The sequence below is a fragment of the Giraffa tippelskirchi genome, chromosome 6 (genome assembly GCF_054371585.1).
Source record: "Giraffa tippelskirchi isolate mGirTip1 chromosome 6, T2T-mGirTip1v1.2.pri, whole genome shotgun sequence".
In the NCBI taxonomy this organism is placed as follows: Eukaryota; Metazoa; Chordata; class Mammalia; order Artiodactyla; family Giraffidae; genus Giraffa; species Giraffa tippelskirchi.
The window spans coordinates 15589900-15605424 of NC_137280.1; the positions used below are offsets into that span (position 1 = coordinate 15589900).

Sequence of the window (15525 nt, forward strand, 5' to 3'; positions counted from 1 at the left end):
TGAAATAGCTCAACTGGAATTCCATCACCTCCACTAGCTTTGTTTGTAGTGATGCTTTCTAAGGCCCCCTTGACTTCACATTCCAGGATGTCCGGCTCTAGGTGAGTGATCACACCATCGTGATTATCTGGGTCATGAAGATCTTTTTGTACAGTTCTTCTGTGTATTCTTGCCACCTCTTCTTAATGTCTTCTGCTTCTGTTAGGTTCATGCCATTTCTGTCCTTTATCGAGCCTATCTTTGCATGAAATATTCCTTTGGTATCTCTAATTTTCTTGAAGAGATCTCTAGTCTTTCCCAATGTGTTGTTTTCCTCTATTTCTTTGCGTTGATCGCTGAGGAAGGCTTTCTTATCTCTCCTTGCTATTCTTTGGAACTCTGCATTCAGATGGGAATATCTTTCCTTTTCTCCTTTGCTTTTCGCTTCTCTTCTCTTCCCAGCTATCTGTAAGGCCTCCTCAGACAGCCATTTTGCTTTTTTGCATTTCTTTTCCATGGGGATTGTCTTGATCCCTGTCTCCTGTACAATGTCACGAACCTCTGTCCATAGTTCTTCAGGCCCTCTGTCTATCAGATCTGCCATGTTAATTGAATTTAAATTTCTTTAACATCTTTGAGTACTGAGAACTGGTCTTTGGAATCTTTGTTTTCCTCCTTCTTTCTTGTGTGTATTATATTAGATTCTCAAAATCAATGGTTAACTTTTTTTTGCTGAATATTTTTATTGTGGTAAAATATACGTAACATTATTTACCATTTTCACCATTTTTATATTTACAATTCATTAAATATCATTTAATGCCATAACAACTATCCATCTTCAAAACTGTTTCATGATTTCAAACAAAATGTCTTCTCCCATGAAACAGTGACTCCCTGTTTTCCCATTGCCATCCTTGATAACCACTATTAATACTTTCTGTCTCTGAATTCACCTATTCTGGGAACCTCATATAAGAGGAATCCTAAGTATTTGTTTAGGTTATTTTACATAGTGTAATGTTTTATAGATTTATTCACATGGTAACATGAATAAGAATTTCATTCCCTTCTATGGCTGATATTCCATTTGCTTATATAGCATATTTTATTTAACCATTGATCTGTTGATGAACATCTGGGTTATTTCCACCTTTTGGCTATTATGAATTATGCTGTATGAACACTGATATATAAAGGTTGATTAATTCTTAATGAAGTTATTTTGTGCTGAAAATATTGTATGCATTTTATATGACCTGTGCTTGACAAACCATTTCAAAACTAATACTAGAAATGCTATTTTAATTTTTCTTTACCTAGTGAAATATGTTGATAACTGAATTATTTATTACATAAGTTAAGGAGTAGAGGAAAGTGAATGTAGAATCATTCAGTATACTTTATTTAGTACTGATTTTTTTACTCAGAAGTGCGCATATCTGTCATTTTAATGATTTACTTACTACCAATATGGATGGTATAGAATTAAGATAGCACTTAATATTATCCCTGAATGAATTCAAGCATATTTCAAATTTTGCCAAAAATTTTGTATCAGAGAAAAGAAGTGAAAATTAGAAGTCATTTACTTAGTTTCCATAGTAATTTTGCAAACATAACAATAGAATGTTGGTAATTTATTTTCTCTAAGGTGTGTGGTTTTTTTTCTCCTGAGGAAAACCAGCTATATTGTGTCTGCTACTTCCCCACTTTTTGTCATAGACTCTACTTTGTCAGCTTTAAGGATTGCCTCCCTCCAATTTGGTATAATAATTTTGCAGAGCTTGACAAGTGAGAAAAGATATTTCTCTTAATTCCATCAGTTTACAGCTGTTCTATTGAAAGGGATTGTTGGAAATCTCATTTACTAGAAAATTGAAATGCAGTGAATTTAGGTTAGTGTCACCCAAACTAGGGACTGGGCCAACTCATCTGAGTGTGATTCTAAGTTAATGGAATCTGTAGAAAACACTTTGGAATCAGACAACTTGAGTTTTTATCTCTAAAGTTTATGATCACGTTGTGTTTAGTCACTTCAATTCTGTCTAACTCTTTGCACCCCATGGACTGTAGCCCACCAGGCTCCTCTGTCCATGGGATTCTCCAGGCAAGAATACTGGAGTGGGTTGCCATGCCTTCCTCCAGGGGATCTTCCTGACCCAGGGATCAAACCTGCATCTTCTGAATTGCAGGCAGATTCTTTACCACTGAGCCACCTGGGAAGCCCTGTGATCACATTATTTAACCTCTGTTCTTTAGTTTCATTATCTCTAAAAGTGGAGATGATAATCATCTCAATATGTGTTCAGGAAGATATTCAGGAAAGTGAAAAACTATATAATCATCTTTGAAATATTTATGCCATTTAGCTTGCAAAGTCAGTTCAGTTCATTCATTCAGTTGTATCGGGCTCTTTGTGGCCCCATGGACTGCAGCACACCAGGCTTCCCTATCCATCACCAACGCCCGGAACCTACTCAGAGTCATCTCCATCAAGTCAGTGATGTCTTCCAACCATCTCATCCTCTGTCGTCCCCTTCTCCTCCTCCTGCCTTCAGTCTTTCCCATTATCAGGGTCTTTTCCGATGAGTCAGTTCTTCACATCAGGTGGCCAAAGTATTGGAGTTTCACCTTCAACATCAGTCCTTCCAATGCATATTCATGACGGATTTTCTTTAGGATTGACTGGTTTGATGTCCTTGCAGTCCAGGGGACTCTCAAGAGACTTCTCCAACACCCCAACAATAAAAAGTGCTTTTAAAAGTGCTAGTATTTTGATAATTTGTTTTTAATGACAACCAGGTGGCGCTGTCGTAAAGAATCCGCCTGCTGACATCTCCAGGCGGTGCAGGACATGCGGGTTTGATCCCTGGGTCAGAAAGATCTTCTGTGGAAGGAAATGGCAACCCATTCCAGTATTCTTGCCTGGAAATCCCATGGACAGAGGCACCTGACAGGCTAGTCCATCAGGTCGCAAAAGAGTGGAACCAACGTAGCAACTAAACAACAACAAACATTGTGTTGATGAAATTAAATCTCTCCATTTAAGTTGTGATTTTAGGCAGACCATTGAGCAATTTTTCACTTTAACTTTCTCGTATGTATGTATAATATCTTCGATAATGTCATCTTTATCCACAGCATTTTAAAGAAGCATTTTGAGGCTCTAGAAAAATATGGAATGCTGAATAAATGCTAGAATATTGATTTTAGAGTTCAACAAAGGTAAAAATTGACAGATTAACCACTAATGTTCAAATCTTAGGGTCATAAAAAAAATTGAATTGCTATTTTAATCGATTCTAGAATTAAAATTACTTCAGCAGCTTAGTTCTTTAAAAAAATCCAGCATGATCTACATTGTATACCATGGTATATAGCCAATATTTTATAATAACTTTAAATGGAGTATAATCTATGAAATATTGAATCACTATATTGTATACCTGAAATTAATATAGCATTATAAGTAAACTGTACTTCAATTATAAATATACATATTTCCAGAAAAAAGTCCATCATGAAGTGAATCATAGACTCCAGTAATTATTTAAAATGCATTTATTGTCAGTTAAATCCAAACTGAAAATTTAGGCTGGGGGCACAAAATGATTGATGGTGGTCTAACAGTACAAATGTCCCGTTATAAAATAAATAAGCTATAGTGATGTAGTGTACACTATGGTAACTATAGTTAACAATACTGTATTGAGTATTTGAAAGCTATAGATCTTACAAGTTCTCATCACAAAAAATAATTTATGACTGTGTGAAAGTGGATGATAACAAGATTTACTGTAGTCATTTCACAATATATATAAATATAGAATCATTATGTTTTATACCTGAAACTGTTATATTAATATATGTCAGTTGTATCTCCAAAAAAACAGAGAGAGAAGTTGTTTAGTATCAACTAATATAGCAAAACTATTGTTAGTTTTTCAGTTATTTAAGTGCAGGTAACCTAAGCAGTAATCTACCTCCAACTATTATTTTTGACAAACTTTTACAAAGGAAATTTAGTTTGAACTTTTTTACTCAATTACTGTTTTAAGAATGTCTCATAGTAGTTTTAAATTTCTTCCTCAAAATAAACTCATTTCATTAAATGTTTGTCTTTAAATGATTTTATCTTCAACATTTAGGATGAAAATGTTATTTAAAATGTAGAAATTCTAGCATTTAAAATATCATTAATTAATTGAATAGCTATTGAAAAAACCAAGGTAATACATATATCAGGTTATTGTTTAACCGTCACATATAAATCAGCATAATATTTTGTTGTTAACGCTTTTGTCGTTTCAAAATAATCATGTCAGAAGATGTCTCTAGCTTGTGCTGTCCTGTCTGACTCTTTGAGACCCCATAGACTGTAGCCTGCAAGGCTCCTCCGTCCATGGGATTTTCCAGGCAAGAATACTGGAATTGGTTGCCATTTCCTCCTCCAGGGGATCTTCCTGACCCAGAGATTGAACCCATATCTTCTGCATTACAGGTGGATTCTTTACCACTGAGTCACTGGGGAAGTCCTAGAAGATGTCTCTAGGTTTTCAATTGTTGGCTTATTTTTTTAATTCAAATAGTTTTATTATATAAATATAACCTATTAATCTGAGGTCACCTTACATTTGTTGTGCTTATTTATAATATGTATCTAAATATTTACATTTCTCATTAATTATTTGCATTCTGAAAATGTGCAACATTTAAAACCACTAAGGTATTTCTTTCTAAGTTGGGTCAAAACTACTATTATTTTTAAATTATTTTGACTATAAAGAATTCACTATAAATGAATCTGGTTTAAAAAAGCTCACTCCTAACAATTGTTTGTATTAAGTAGAAGAGAAGTGTTTAGTTGTATGATCCTGTGATGACTTACACTTGAAACACTGAGCCGTTCTTTTTATGTTGACATGTTGATAAGGAGCAATATACTTTTCAGTGGATATTGTCCTAGCCTCCTGAATACTGATCTGAGTGGTGATAGAGGAACAAATATGAGTGACAGACTTAAGTATGAGCTTAAAAACGGTTAATTTTTCCCACCCTTCACATTGGAATGATGAGAGCATAGATAGTGGAAACCACAGCAGGCCACTTGGTACCGTTGACTTAAGTACAAACAGCAGTGGAAGTGTTTAGCCCTTTGGGAAGTTTTGTGACTGAACAAGAATGCTGGAGTTATTTTGATAAGGAAGCAGCAGTGTAGCCAAAAGTCTGATCATCCCGGAGCTCTGAAACAGGCCAAGGATGAAGAGCTGAAGCATTTGCTCTTCCAGATGAACAAAGATAAATTCAGCTAGCAAAATAAACTCAGTATTTTGGTCAGTTTGAAACAAAATGGTGAAAGAATTGAACTGTATATTTTAAACCTTGGCATAAAGACGTGTGGGAAAATAGTTCAGCATCTCCAATTCTGGCTCAATTTTTGCTGTAAATGTAGAAATTGAGCAGAAAATGAATGCACAGACATATTTAACAATACCACATGAAATGTTGTAAATCCATAATGAAAACTGAAAGTCCATGAAGAAGGAGAGCAAAACTCTCTCTTAGGAGTGCTTGCTTGTTAAATTTGAAGCCACAGTTTTCTTAGCGTTCCTGCTCAATATACTTAGTAGTGTTAAAAATCAAGGTTTTGTTGATTTGAGATTTTTTTTCCCCCTATAATTTCCATTCTTGAGGTTACAATGTTCTTCTAAGTGTTGGAGGAAGAATTTAATCTATGAGTTCTCCTGGAAGAACCAATTTATAGAGAAAGGCATACTGCCTACATTGTAGTCTTTTACTGACTTTGACTTTGTAAAATATATCTTTCTCTAGGATTAGTTTGTGCTTTTCATTAGATGTTGTGTTACTTTATACAGCTAACGAAAAATCTGCGTTTGTATATAGCTTCTCAAATTCTAGGAATTTCGATTTTAGTAGACTTAGGACCACTTATTTTGGGGAAAACATTTAGATGAAAACATCACCAGCAGTGAGCAGTTTGTTTTTCTTGGTGTAATTGAACAAATAATGATTATACTGTCTTCAGATGGTAAGACTATATTTTTCTGTCACACTAAATCACAGGACACTATTACTTTGCTGTGCTTGGTGCCTAGTAAACATTTGCCTGTTGTTTTGTGAAAATCTTCCTTCTGTTTGATCTCCTTTCAGAGATTCAAGGAAAGTGAATTTTCTTTTGATTGAAAGTTGTTGTAGAACTGAGGTCAAGGGAAAAACTTCATATAGAACATCACTATACCTGCATACAGGCCATGTCTGTGGTAACGAACATAGGGTCATTGGTTTTGTAAAAAGTTTTATTGTCTCTTCTCTTAGGGGCTGTCTAATGCCTTGGCTAAGAGATTAATGGCTTCAGCTCCAAAAAACTGCCCATAAAAGAGTATTTTGTATTGTCTTTATTAAATGTTAAGGGATGTTTTGTGCTGGTAGTTCACTACTGGTCATGAATCCTTAGTGTTAGAAGTAAATATTTTTTGAAACACTCGAAGCATCAACTAAGTATTATAGATTGAATGTTTGTGGCAAAGGAAATGTGTTGAAGTTACAAATATGACAGAATGAGAAGGGCAAGAAGGTATAGCATACCAAATTCTATAGGATTGTATCAGTTTCTAAAGTAGTCCACTTGATGGTGGTAATTGTACATGCTATTTATGAATTACGCATTATATGTAATCACTTTTCTTTCATGTTCTTATTTAATCTTAACTCAGAGAGATAAATATCATTCTAATAACCATTTTGAAGCGGGGGGTAACAAATTCTGAGAGGTCAAATTACATGACTAGTGTCCGAAGTCCTTATCCTAGTACATCATGTTGCCTGCCAAACTAAGCTTAAGTGCATATGACTAGTATTTAAATATATATACATCTTTAAGCAAGCATGCTATGGTGTATTTGATTAGTTCACAGAGAATGGGTTTAGGTTGTCAAGTTGTTTTGAATGTTTTCAATGGACAGTAAGGTTGGGATTTAAAAATCCAAAATCCTTAATTAGGTAATCCATGAGTGATCACTATCTCAGGCACCATCTCTTCCTACCTTTGAAAATGAAGCTGTTTATCTTCAAACCAGGATTTATTTTCAGCTGTTGAAAAGATTTAAAAAATAAAATCCATCCAACAGACCTTTTTCAGAAAGTTTGTTAGTACCAAATTTAGGACCTTATACATAACTGGAATTCATTATGTATTTGTTGAATTGAATAAGCTTATGTTCTCTACCTCTAATTAAGAGACTTCTAACCACATAAGTCATTTTTAAAATCTGGCATTGAATCTGCTAACTTTTAAAAGTTCTCTTACTATTAAAATATGTGAGACATGATGCATACTTTGCTGTTTTTTTTAAATCATGCTAATTATGCTATATTTTTCTATGGCTATTGTAGATTCATACATAAATGCACCTTAGTAGGGGTAGACAGACATTTTAATAGCAAGATAGTAAATATTGTAGGCTTTGTGGATCATAACATCTCTAAAACAACTACATATCTCTGCTAAAGAGTAGTCATAGGCAATAGATAAATGAGTGATGTGACTGTGAGGTAGTTAAACTTTATTTCCAAAAATAGACCCAGATTTGGCCCTTGGCTATAGCTATTCTATAAGGAAATATTCATTAATATGAATATTAATTAATACAAATATTTATATGAATATTAATTGATACAAATATTTGTTAATATGAATATTCATTAATACTTGTTTAGAGGAAACTGGAATGGCATGCATGTACACTGAAACTATGAAAATGATATGATTAGTCTATGTTTATATTATTGGCATTATATATAAGCACTTAGGAGATTTGCATTATCATATATAAATTATAAGCAATAATTTCAGATTTTAAATGGTAAATTTGTACTTACATTTATTCAAGTTAAAAACTATTGTTGTTGTTATTTCTCATCCCAGGGAGATTCTGTACAAGCTGTTGATGATTCACCATTCTCCGATTCTGTTACCTTGGAACAGACTACAAGTAACATTGGTGGATCCAGTGGTCGTGTTAGCCTGTGGATGCAGTGGGTGCTCCCCAAAATTACTGTAAAGCTCTTTGCTCCAGATCCTGACAATAAAGGCATAGGTATAGGGTTACTTTTCTACTCTACAGATAAAATATTAAACACTGTTTTTAGAAGAAATTGGAGACCTTGTTTTATTTAATCATTGTTATTTAAATCAAACATCATTAGATCTAATTCAAGTGATTGCTATTAGCAATACTAACATGCCTATATTACCTCAATTCTGTCTTGTTTGTATTAAAATTCACTCCAAAAGCCATGAGGTAATTTCTGTTTTTTTTTTTTTTTTAATTGTGGTAAAAGTCACCAATATAAAACATATTATTTTAACCGTATTTGTACTTTCTTCAGTGGTCATACCACTGAAAATATTGCAGAGATTGTTGACTGATAGTAGATGTAACACTTCACACATTAACTGGTATTTCCCTTATTTTGAAATAAGTATCCTATCTTAATTTTGATGCATGTATTAATATTAATTTTGCTAGTTATTGTAGAATTTTATATGGTTAATGAACAGAAACTCTCAGTCCCTCTCTACATGTCAAGGATGTATATGGCAACATTAAATGTAAAATTGAAAGTTTTTATATTGATTATGAGCCCTATACTAATTTAGTATTTGCTTCCTATTGCAGAACTTTGTATGGTCAGTGAACTAGAAGATCTCAGTGCTTCAATAGATGTCCAGGATGTATACACTAAAGTGAAATGTAAAATAGAAAGTTTCAATATTGATCACTATAGAAGCAAGTAAGTAATGAATGATGAATATGGGAAAAACTATTTTCTTTGACCAAAGTCTATGAAAGAATTTTTATATTTTAATTTGATTAGTTATTTTAAAAAATATTGTAGATATTCCCAAAGATGGTTCTTAACAGATATATTAGTTAATTTTACTTAGTATCATTCATATATGGAATATAATAAAGTTTTATTTTATAAGAGGGCAAATCTGTTCATAAATATCTTCTCTGTCATATCAAATGAAAGTGAAAGTGAAGTCGCTCAGTCGTGTCTGACTCTTCGCGACCCCATGGACTACAGCCTACCAGGCTCCTCCGTCCATGGGATTTTCCAGGCAAGAGTACTGGAGTGGGTTGCCATTGCCTTTAATTAAATGAAATAAGCTGCTTTTACTAATCACTTCACCATTTGTTGTGCATGTTGTATATTTGCTAGGATGCCTGGGACACAGGTAATGGCTTTGGTTTTTGCTGTGTACTCCCCATCCACTCCCTATACCATTATAGAAGTGGAGCAGCTTCTCATGTTCCTTACAACTTTGACGACTTCTTAACTCACAGAAGATTAATGTATCTGTGGTATTAATAGATGTTCCTATAACCATATTTTTCCTTCCTAATAAATTTCTACCAAAAGGAGATTATAAATAAGTATGATTTGTTTATAATAATGAATGATGGTAGTAAAAAAAATAAAGTTTTAGATATTTTCATAAAGATATATATGTAACAATTTATCATCAATTTTTCCCAAATAAAAACACAGATGCCTTTGGGGTTTTTTTGCTTTATAACACTACCCTGAAATTTTTTTTTAATAATTGAAATATGATTCATATACTGGAAAACTCACATAGAGTTTTTAAAATATGTTTTCTAAACAGAATCATATTTTCATCTTTATAGTATTTTGGCAAAGAAACAGCCTTAAAGTCCTTTTTTACCTGGATTCATATTTATTCATCAACAATTATGTGTCTGCAGAAGTACACGTTTCTGTACCTTTATCAGTGCATTATATACTCTAAAAACCAAAGTCTTTTTTAAGAGATTTCTAATTCTACATTAAAAACATTTGAGTTTTCATTCTTTATTATATATATCATTTATGTAAATAACTCTCAACTCTGTCAAAGCCAAAAATTGTGTCAAAATTGTGATAGTCAAAATATTTTGCTAGGTATATATTAAGACCTGTTATAATAGTATTATTTTACCAAGTATATGATAATTGTTTTTGTTGGAGTAACAGTGAATCAGAAATAGATTTTTGATAGTGAGGTGGTTCAGTTCCTTTTGAATGGTATATCTCCATATCAAAATGATCCTAGCAAATATATGTGAATTTTATTTTATTGCTGAAATAATTTCTTGATTATGTGAATATTACAATTTATGTTATAGATCATCAATGATTTTGCTGTTAATTTTATGTAAGCTTTAAACATTTAGATAGTTTATTCATTCTTTTAATCAAAATGTTTATTAATTGTGTATTATATCCCAAACACTATACTAAGCACTAGGGATATAGTGTTCAACAAAAATAGACATAAACCATACCTTTGTGGACCTTAGAGTCACATGTGCTCATGCGTAGCTGCTCAGTCATGTCTGACTCTTTGCGACACCATGATCTGTAGTCCGCCAGGCTCCTCTGTCCATGGGATTCTCCAGGCAAGAATGCTGGAGTCTAAGCCACCAGGGGAGCCCAGAGTCACGTGAATGAGATGGAAAAATAACCTTGGTAAATATATAATTTACCATTAAGACAGATGCTCTCTGCAGAACTACCAGGGTGTGGTGCTAATGTGAATTGTTCTATTGATTGCTTTGTCAGTTTCACGTTTTAGTTCAGTGTAGTACTGTTTACATCATAACTACTTGAAATAGTTATATATGCTCAATTTCTTAACTCAGAAAAATTGAAGAGAACAGATAAGGTGAACTTATGTTTTCCAGGCCAGGGGAAGGTTGGCAGTCAGGACATTTTGAAGGAGTATTTCTACAGTGCAAAGAAAAACCTGTGGTGAGACTCATTTAGTAATTATGACTTTTAAAAAATATATTATAAACTGTTTATCTTTGTTCTTTCATGCAGTGAGACTAATGGTTGCAAGAATTAGAGCTCAGTAAATTCTTTCTGACCTATTCTTCCAAAATTACATTACGAAGTAAAACTATTCCTTTAAGTTGCTTGTGCTTTGTAACCATTTTCCTGTTATAGCAATTAAGTAAATTTTTAATAAGATCAAGGTAGGATTGCTTTTATTAATATACTTTGTCATTAATGTATTAGTATGTTGACCTCCTAGAAGTTTTTCCTATTCATAAGTGAGTTCATGTTGGATTGTCCTTTATTATAAATTAAAAGTAGTCATTTACACTAAAAGCAACAATTTTTTTTTACTTCCATTAACAATGCTTTTGCAGAAGATGGTGCAGACAGAGGCCATACCTAGCAGTGGCTCAAACCTAAACCTCTGCAAACTTGAGCAAAATTAAAACTGTCCAGGTTTTTTTTTTTTTTTTTTTTCGCTTATGGCTTTTATTGCTTTTTGTCTTTTCACCTTCTTTGCTCCTGTCCATCACCTCAAGCCTTGGGGAAGAGTGTTGGTCTCTGGGGCAATGTGGAGGTGTCTTCCTTTCCTGTACTGACAAGCTGAACAGACGCACCTTGTTGGTTCGACCCATCAGCAAGCAGGACCCTTTCAGTAATTGCTCTGGCTTCTTTCCTTCTGTAAGAAATCATTTTTAAATTATGCTACAAAACTCCCATTAACAGGAACCCAGAGAAGGAATGGAACTATCCATAGAGTCAACTCTTGATTTTTATCTTCCCCTGTTTCATTCGCTTTGTAAATGAACTATTATGTATTCTTAAATCATAGACTGTTTTCACTATAATCCAGTTTGTTTCTGGGTTACTTGAATATGCTGTTTATCATTCTGGTTTACTGAATATAAACTAATTTTATCATCATCATTGGAAAATCAAAGTGGGATGTTATGTATGTTTGTTAAATTGTACATATACTGACTGATCAAGAGTTGACCATACTGCTTTCGTCATTCCTTTTATGATTCTTCCTTGCTCTGCTTTCCCCCCCTATTATTATGCTGTTTCCTTCTCAGAACTAACTCCAAGTACCTTATTTATTTGGTGCCTCTTAAATCTGGACAAGGTTGTACATCTGTCAGTTACTAGATGAAAGAGGAACACTAGACTGTATACCAGTGGGTTTTAGAAGTTTAGAACTTTTTTTTCCCCTAGTGGTACAAAATATCTGAATATGTTATTAAGGTAGTTCTTTTAAATGATATTTTTAAGTCAATAAAAATAACATGTAAATTTTAAATATTAACAGTAGATTTTCACAATGGTAATAGAAATCCTCTTAAGAAACTATGAAATAAGTGCAAACACTATTAAATATTTTCTCAGCATCTGAAAACTAGTATTTATTTCCCCTTTTTTTGTAACTTAAAAGGAATCAAGACATATACCTTTAAAAATAAAGTGTAAAAATTAGCCAAATATTTTAAATAATTGTGTTCTTAGATTTAGTGTTTAACACTGTAATTGCGTAGCAAATACTAGTTTCTGATTTGATTTTTGAATTTTTTCTAGTCTAGTCTGGATAAAAATTGTCCCTAAATGTGGCCTTTGTATTAATGAACGTTCTGTTTAGATTTATTTTCTTCTCTTTAAATGTTCATTAGCATCCATGAGAAACTTTCTTAACAATTTTAACATGTATTCATGAAAGAAAACCAAAATTATTGTTAATGCATTTTAGAATTTTATCAATTTTTCTAAATTTTGAATCTTCTTAACATTTCAATAATTATCATTGGTCTGACTTTCATTTTAAGTAGTATAAAATATTATTATTACTGTATGAAAAGTAATTGTTATAGTATCTCAATTCCAGCAAGTATTCATTCGTTCTTTAAGTTTTTTCCCTCATCTTAGTAGCACAGTTAGTAATGTAGCACTTCAACACCCTTTCTCTCATGGGTATTTACCTTTCAAGAATACCTACAGTCAACATGTTTAAAAATATCTTTACCAAATCAAAACATTTATACTTTCAAACACCTTTTATACTATTTCCAGGATTCAAATGTTGCCATTAATTAAGATTTGAGGAGGGTTATCTAGATTAGTGGTTGGTTCTACCCCTCCACACCCTAATTCCCAGTTGAGACACCTAGAGACACTGTTGCATGGCCTCTTCCATTGTGGCCAACCACAGCACCCTTGTCCATCTACAGTTACATGCAGTTCAGCATCACAGTGATCAGATTGCAATCACTTTTTCTTGTTTCACTGTATTTCCTTTGGTTTTGAGTGTAGAGAGCCAAAAGAGAGGGAAATAAGATAAAATGCAGTGAGAAAGTTGGACAAAGTAAAAAATGTTCTGAGGGCAGGACAATTATATGAAACGTGATTATATGACGTATCTATTTAATGCTTACTTTCCAAGCTTTTTTTAATGGTCAAAAAATTGATTTTGAGATACTTTTGCAAAGGTAAATTTTATCTTGCCTTTCTTCACTATAAAATCCAAATTTAAAACAAAATTAACAGAGCACTGAGTTTCATACTGTTTTCTTCTCATTGTGTGATAGGCAACAAAATGAGAGGCAGAAAATAGAAGAGGTTTACTGATGATGGAATAACGTAGGCTCTGACGCGTTGTTGCTTTGCTCCTTCTCACTTCTTTCTTGTTTATGTGAATGTATTTCCTTCTTTTTCATTCTTCCTCAGTTCACGTCCTCTCTTAACATCACTCTTTGAACTCCAATAACTAAAAATCTTCATCAAGCCTTGGGAAGAGGGGTTGTATTTTGAGTAATTACATTTTGATTAATTTGCAAAATAGAATTTTATGTACATTAATTGGTTCAGGACAACTTTTCTCAGAAATATCCTTTTCATATGTTGAGAAATTCAAATTACATGTTTTACTTTACCCTTAAAAGCATGCTCTTTTACTATAATTTTATGTAGTGTTAAATTTGAATATAAGTTTATTGGACAGGTTTTGTCAAAAGTACTGAAGTTGTTATGATATAGTTTTCAGTCTCAATCAGATGTTTATGTGTCTCAATATGGTATTAAACCCAGGGAATATGAGTTGAAAGAGAGTTTTTAGGTAGGTTTTATAAACAAATATGATAGTCCCCGAAAATGGGCAAGTTCTAAAAGAAAGATATTTTTGTCTCGTGATACCATTTTCTCTTTATATGCGTTAAATGGTTAATTCAGTTACCAAAGTGTGATATCAGTGATGCTCTTCTTATGGGTTCTTCATATATATTAGTGAGATTACAGAGGAAAAACTTTATTTTTATAAATGCTAAGTCAAGTGAAGTCAATCAACTGTTCAGGTTGTTGATCACAAATGAAAATACAAACATGGTTATTTCAATTTTGCTTTCATAAACAAACCCTGTCTGACCCAAATTATGACAGCATATTGCTACTCTTAATGAAAAATTATCAAGAATGAAAAGATAAATCTATATATGATCTGTTCCAAATTCTGAATATTGTAGAAAATATAGAAACAGGCACAAAGAGGTTAAATACCTCTCTCAAGATCTAGAACTACAACCCAGGATTCCTAACCTGAGCTCAGTCATTCTGAGTCTTAGAGGCTTTTGCCCTGTCTATAAAATTGATCAGTAATCTGCTCATTAAGAAGTGTGTTTTTATGTTTTTATTTATATTAAACAGCTGATCAATCATGGGAAAAAAAATATGGACGTAACAAAAGATCATAGTACCAACCTAGATTGTTTTCTGCTTTCAAATTCTTTTTTTTTCTTTTTGAATAAAATATGTATTATGATTTCCTCTTTCTGGAACAGACAACTGCAAAGCTTCTAGATGGCTCTCATCAGCAACATGGATTTCTGTCTTTGACATACACAAAAGCTGTAACAAAAAATGTTCGCCACAAGTTAACATCAAGAAATGAGCGAAGAAGTTTTCATAAGTTATCTGAAGGTTTAACAGATGGTTCCCCTCATTTTCTTCATGAAATACTTCTTTCAGCACAAGCCTTTGATATTGTCCTTTGTTTTCCTTTACTTAATGCCATTGCAAGTATATTTCAAGCAAAATCACCAAGGACCCAAAAAGAGAAAAGAAAATCTCCTGGTCAGCCCATGAGGACCCATACACTGACTTCACGCAATTTACCTTTGATTTATATCAACACAAGCGTAATCAGAATTTTTGTTCCAAAAACAGAAGAAATGCAGCCAAGTATTGAAGGTATTCTCTTCAGAATTTTTTTTTCCAGTCTTATTTTAAATAACTTTTAAATACTGTGTATGTTTCTGACTGCTGATTACTAGAGTAAGAAATAGGAGATGTTTTTATGACTTTTGCTAATAAAGCTTATACTTTCTGTCATTTCTCTTGTTGAACTCCAATATTGTGTTCCATATACCTAAGATAACTAAAAATTGCTTTAAAAAGTTAGCCAACACTCCACATACTGCATTAATGGCATAAATTATATTGGCAGTCTTGTGCAGCCATTCCCACTTTCTATCTCCAAAATGTTTTCATCACCCCAAACAGTAACTCTGTACCTTACAGGTTGAAGAATAACTCCCCCTTGCTTTCTTTCTGTCTCTCTGAATTTGCCTGTTGTAGGTATTTTATATGAGTTGAATCAGAGAATATTTGTCCTTATGTGCCTGGCTTATTTCG

General features: G+C 32.9%; 1 protein-coding gene across 37 annotated transcripts in view; it reads left to right on the top strand.

Annotated features, from left to right (window-relative positions):
• Positions 1-15525, top strand: part of VPS13B (vacuolar protein sorting 13 homolog B) — a 752042-nt gene that overhangs the window by 397981 nt on the left and 338536 nt on the right. For 11 of the 37 annotated variants that reach the window (XM_081503358.1, XM_081503363.1, XM_081503357.1 and 8 more), the window contains exons 26-29: positions 7928-8099; positions 8682-8796; positions 10755-10821; positions 14673-15081. In XM_081503358.1, the coding sequence (XP_081359484.1) occupies positions 7928-8099; positions 8682-8796; positions 10755-10821; positions 14673-15081 (763 nt within the window). Of the gene's footprint in view, positions 1-7927; positions 8100-8681; positions 8797-10754; positions 10822-11390; positions 11533-14672; positions 15082-15525 lie in introns of those variants that run through there. The other 26 variants (XR_014057390.1, XR_014057388.1, XR_014057391.1 and 23 more) reach the window with 3 other exon arrangements.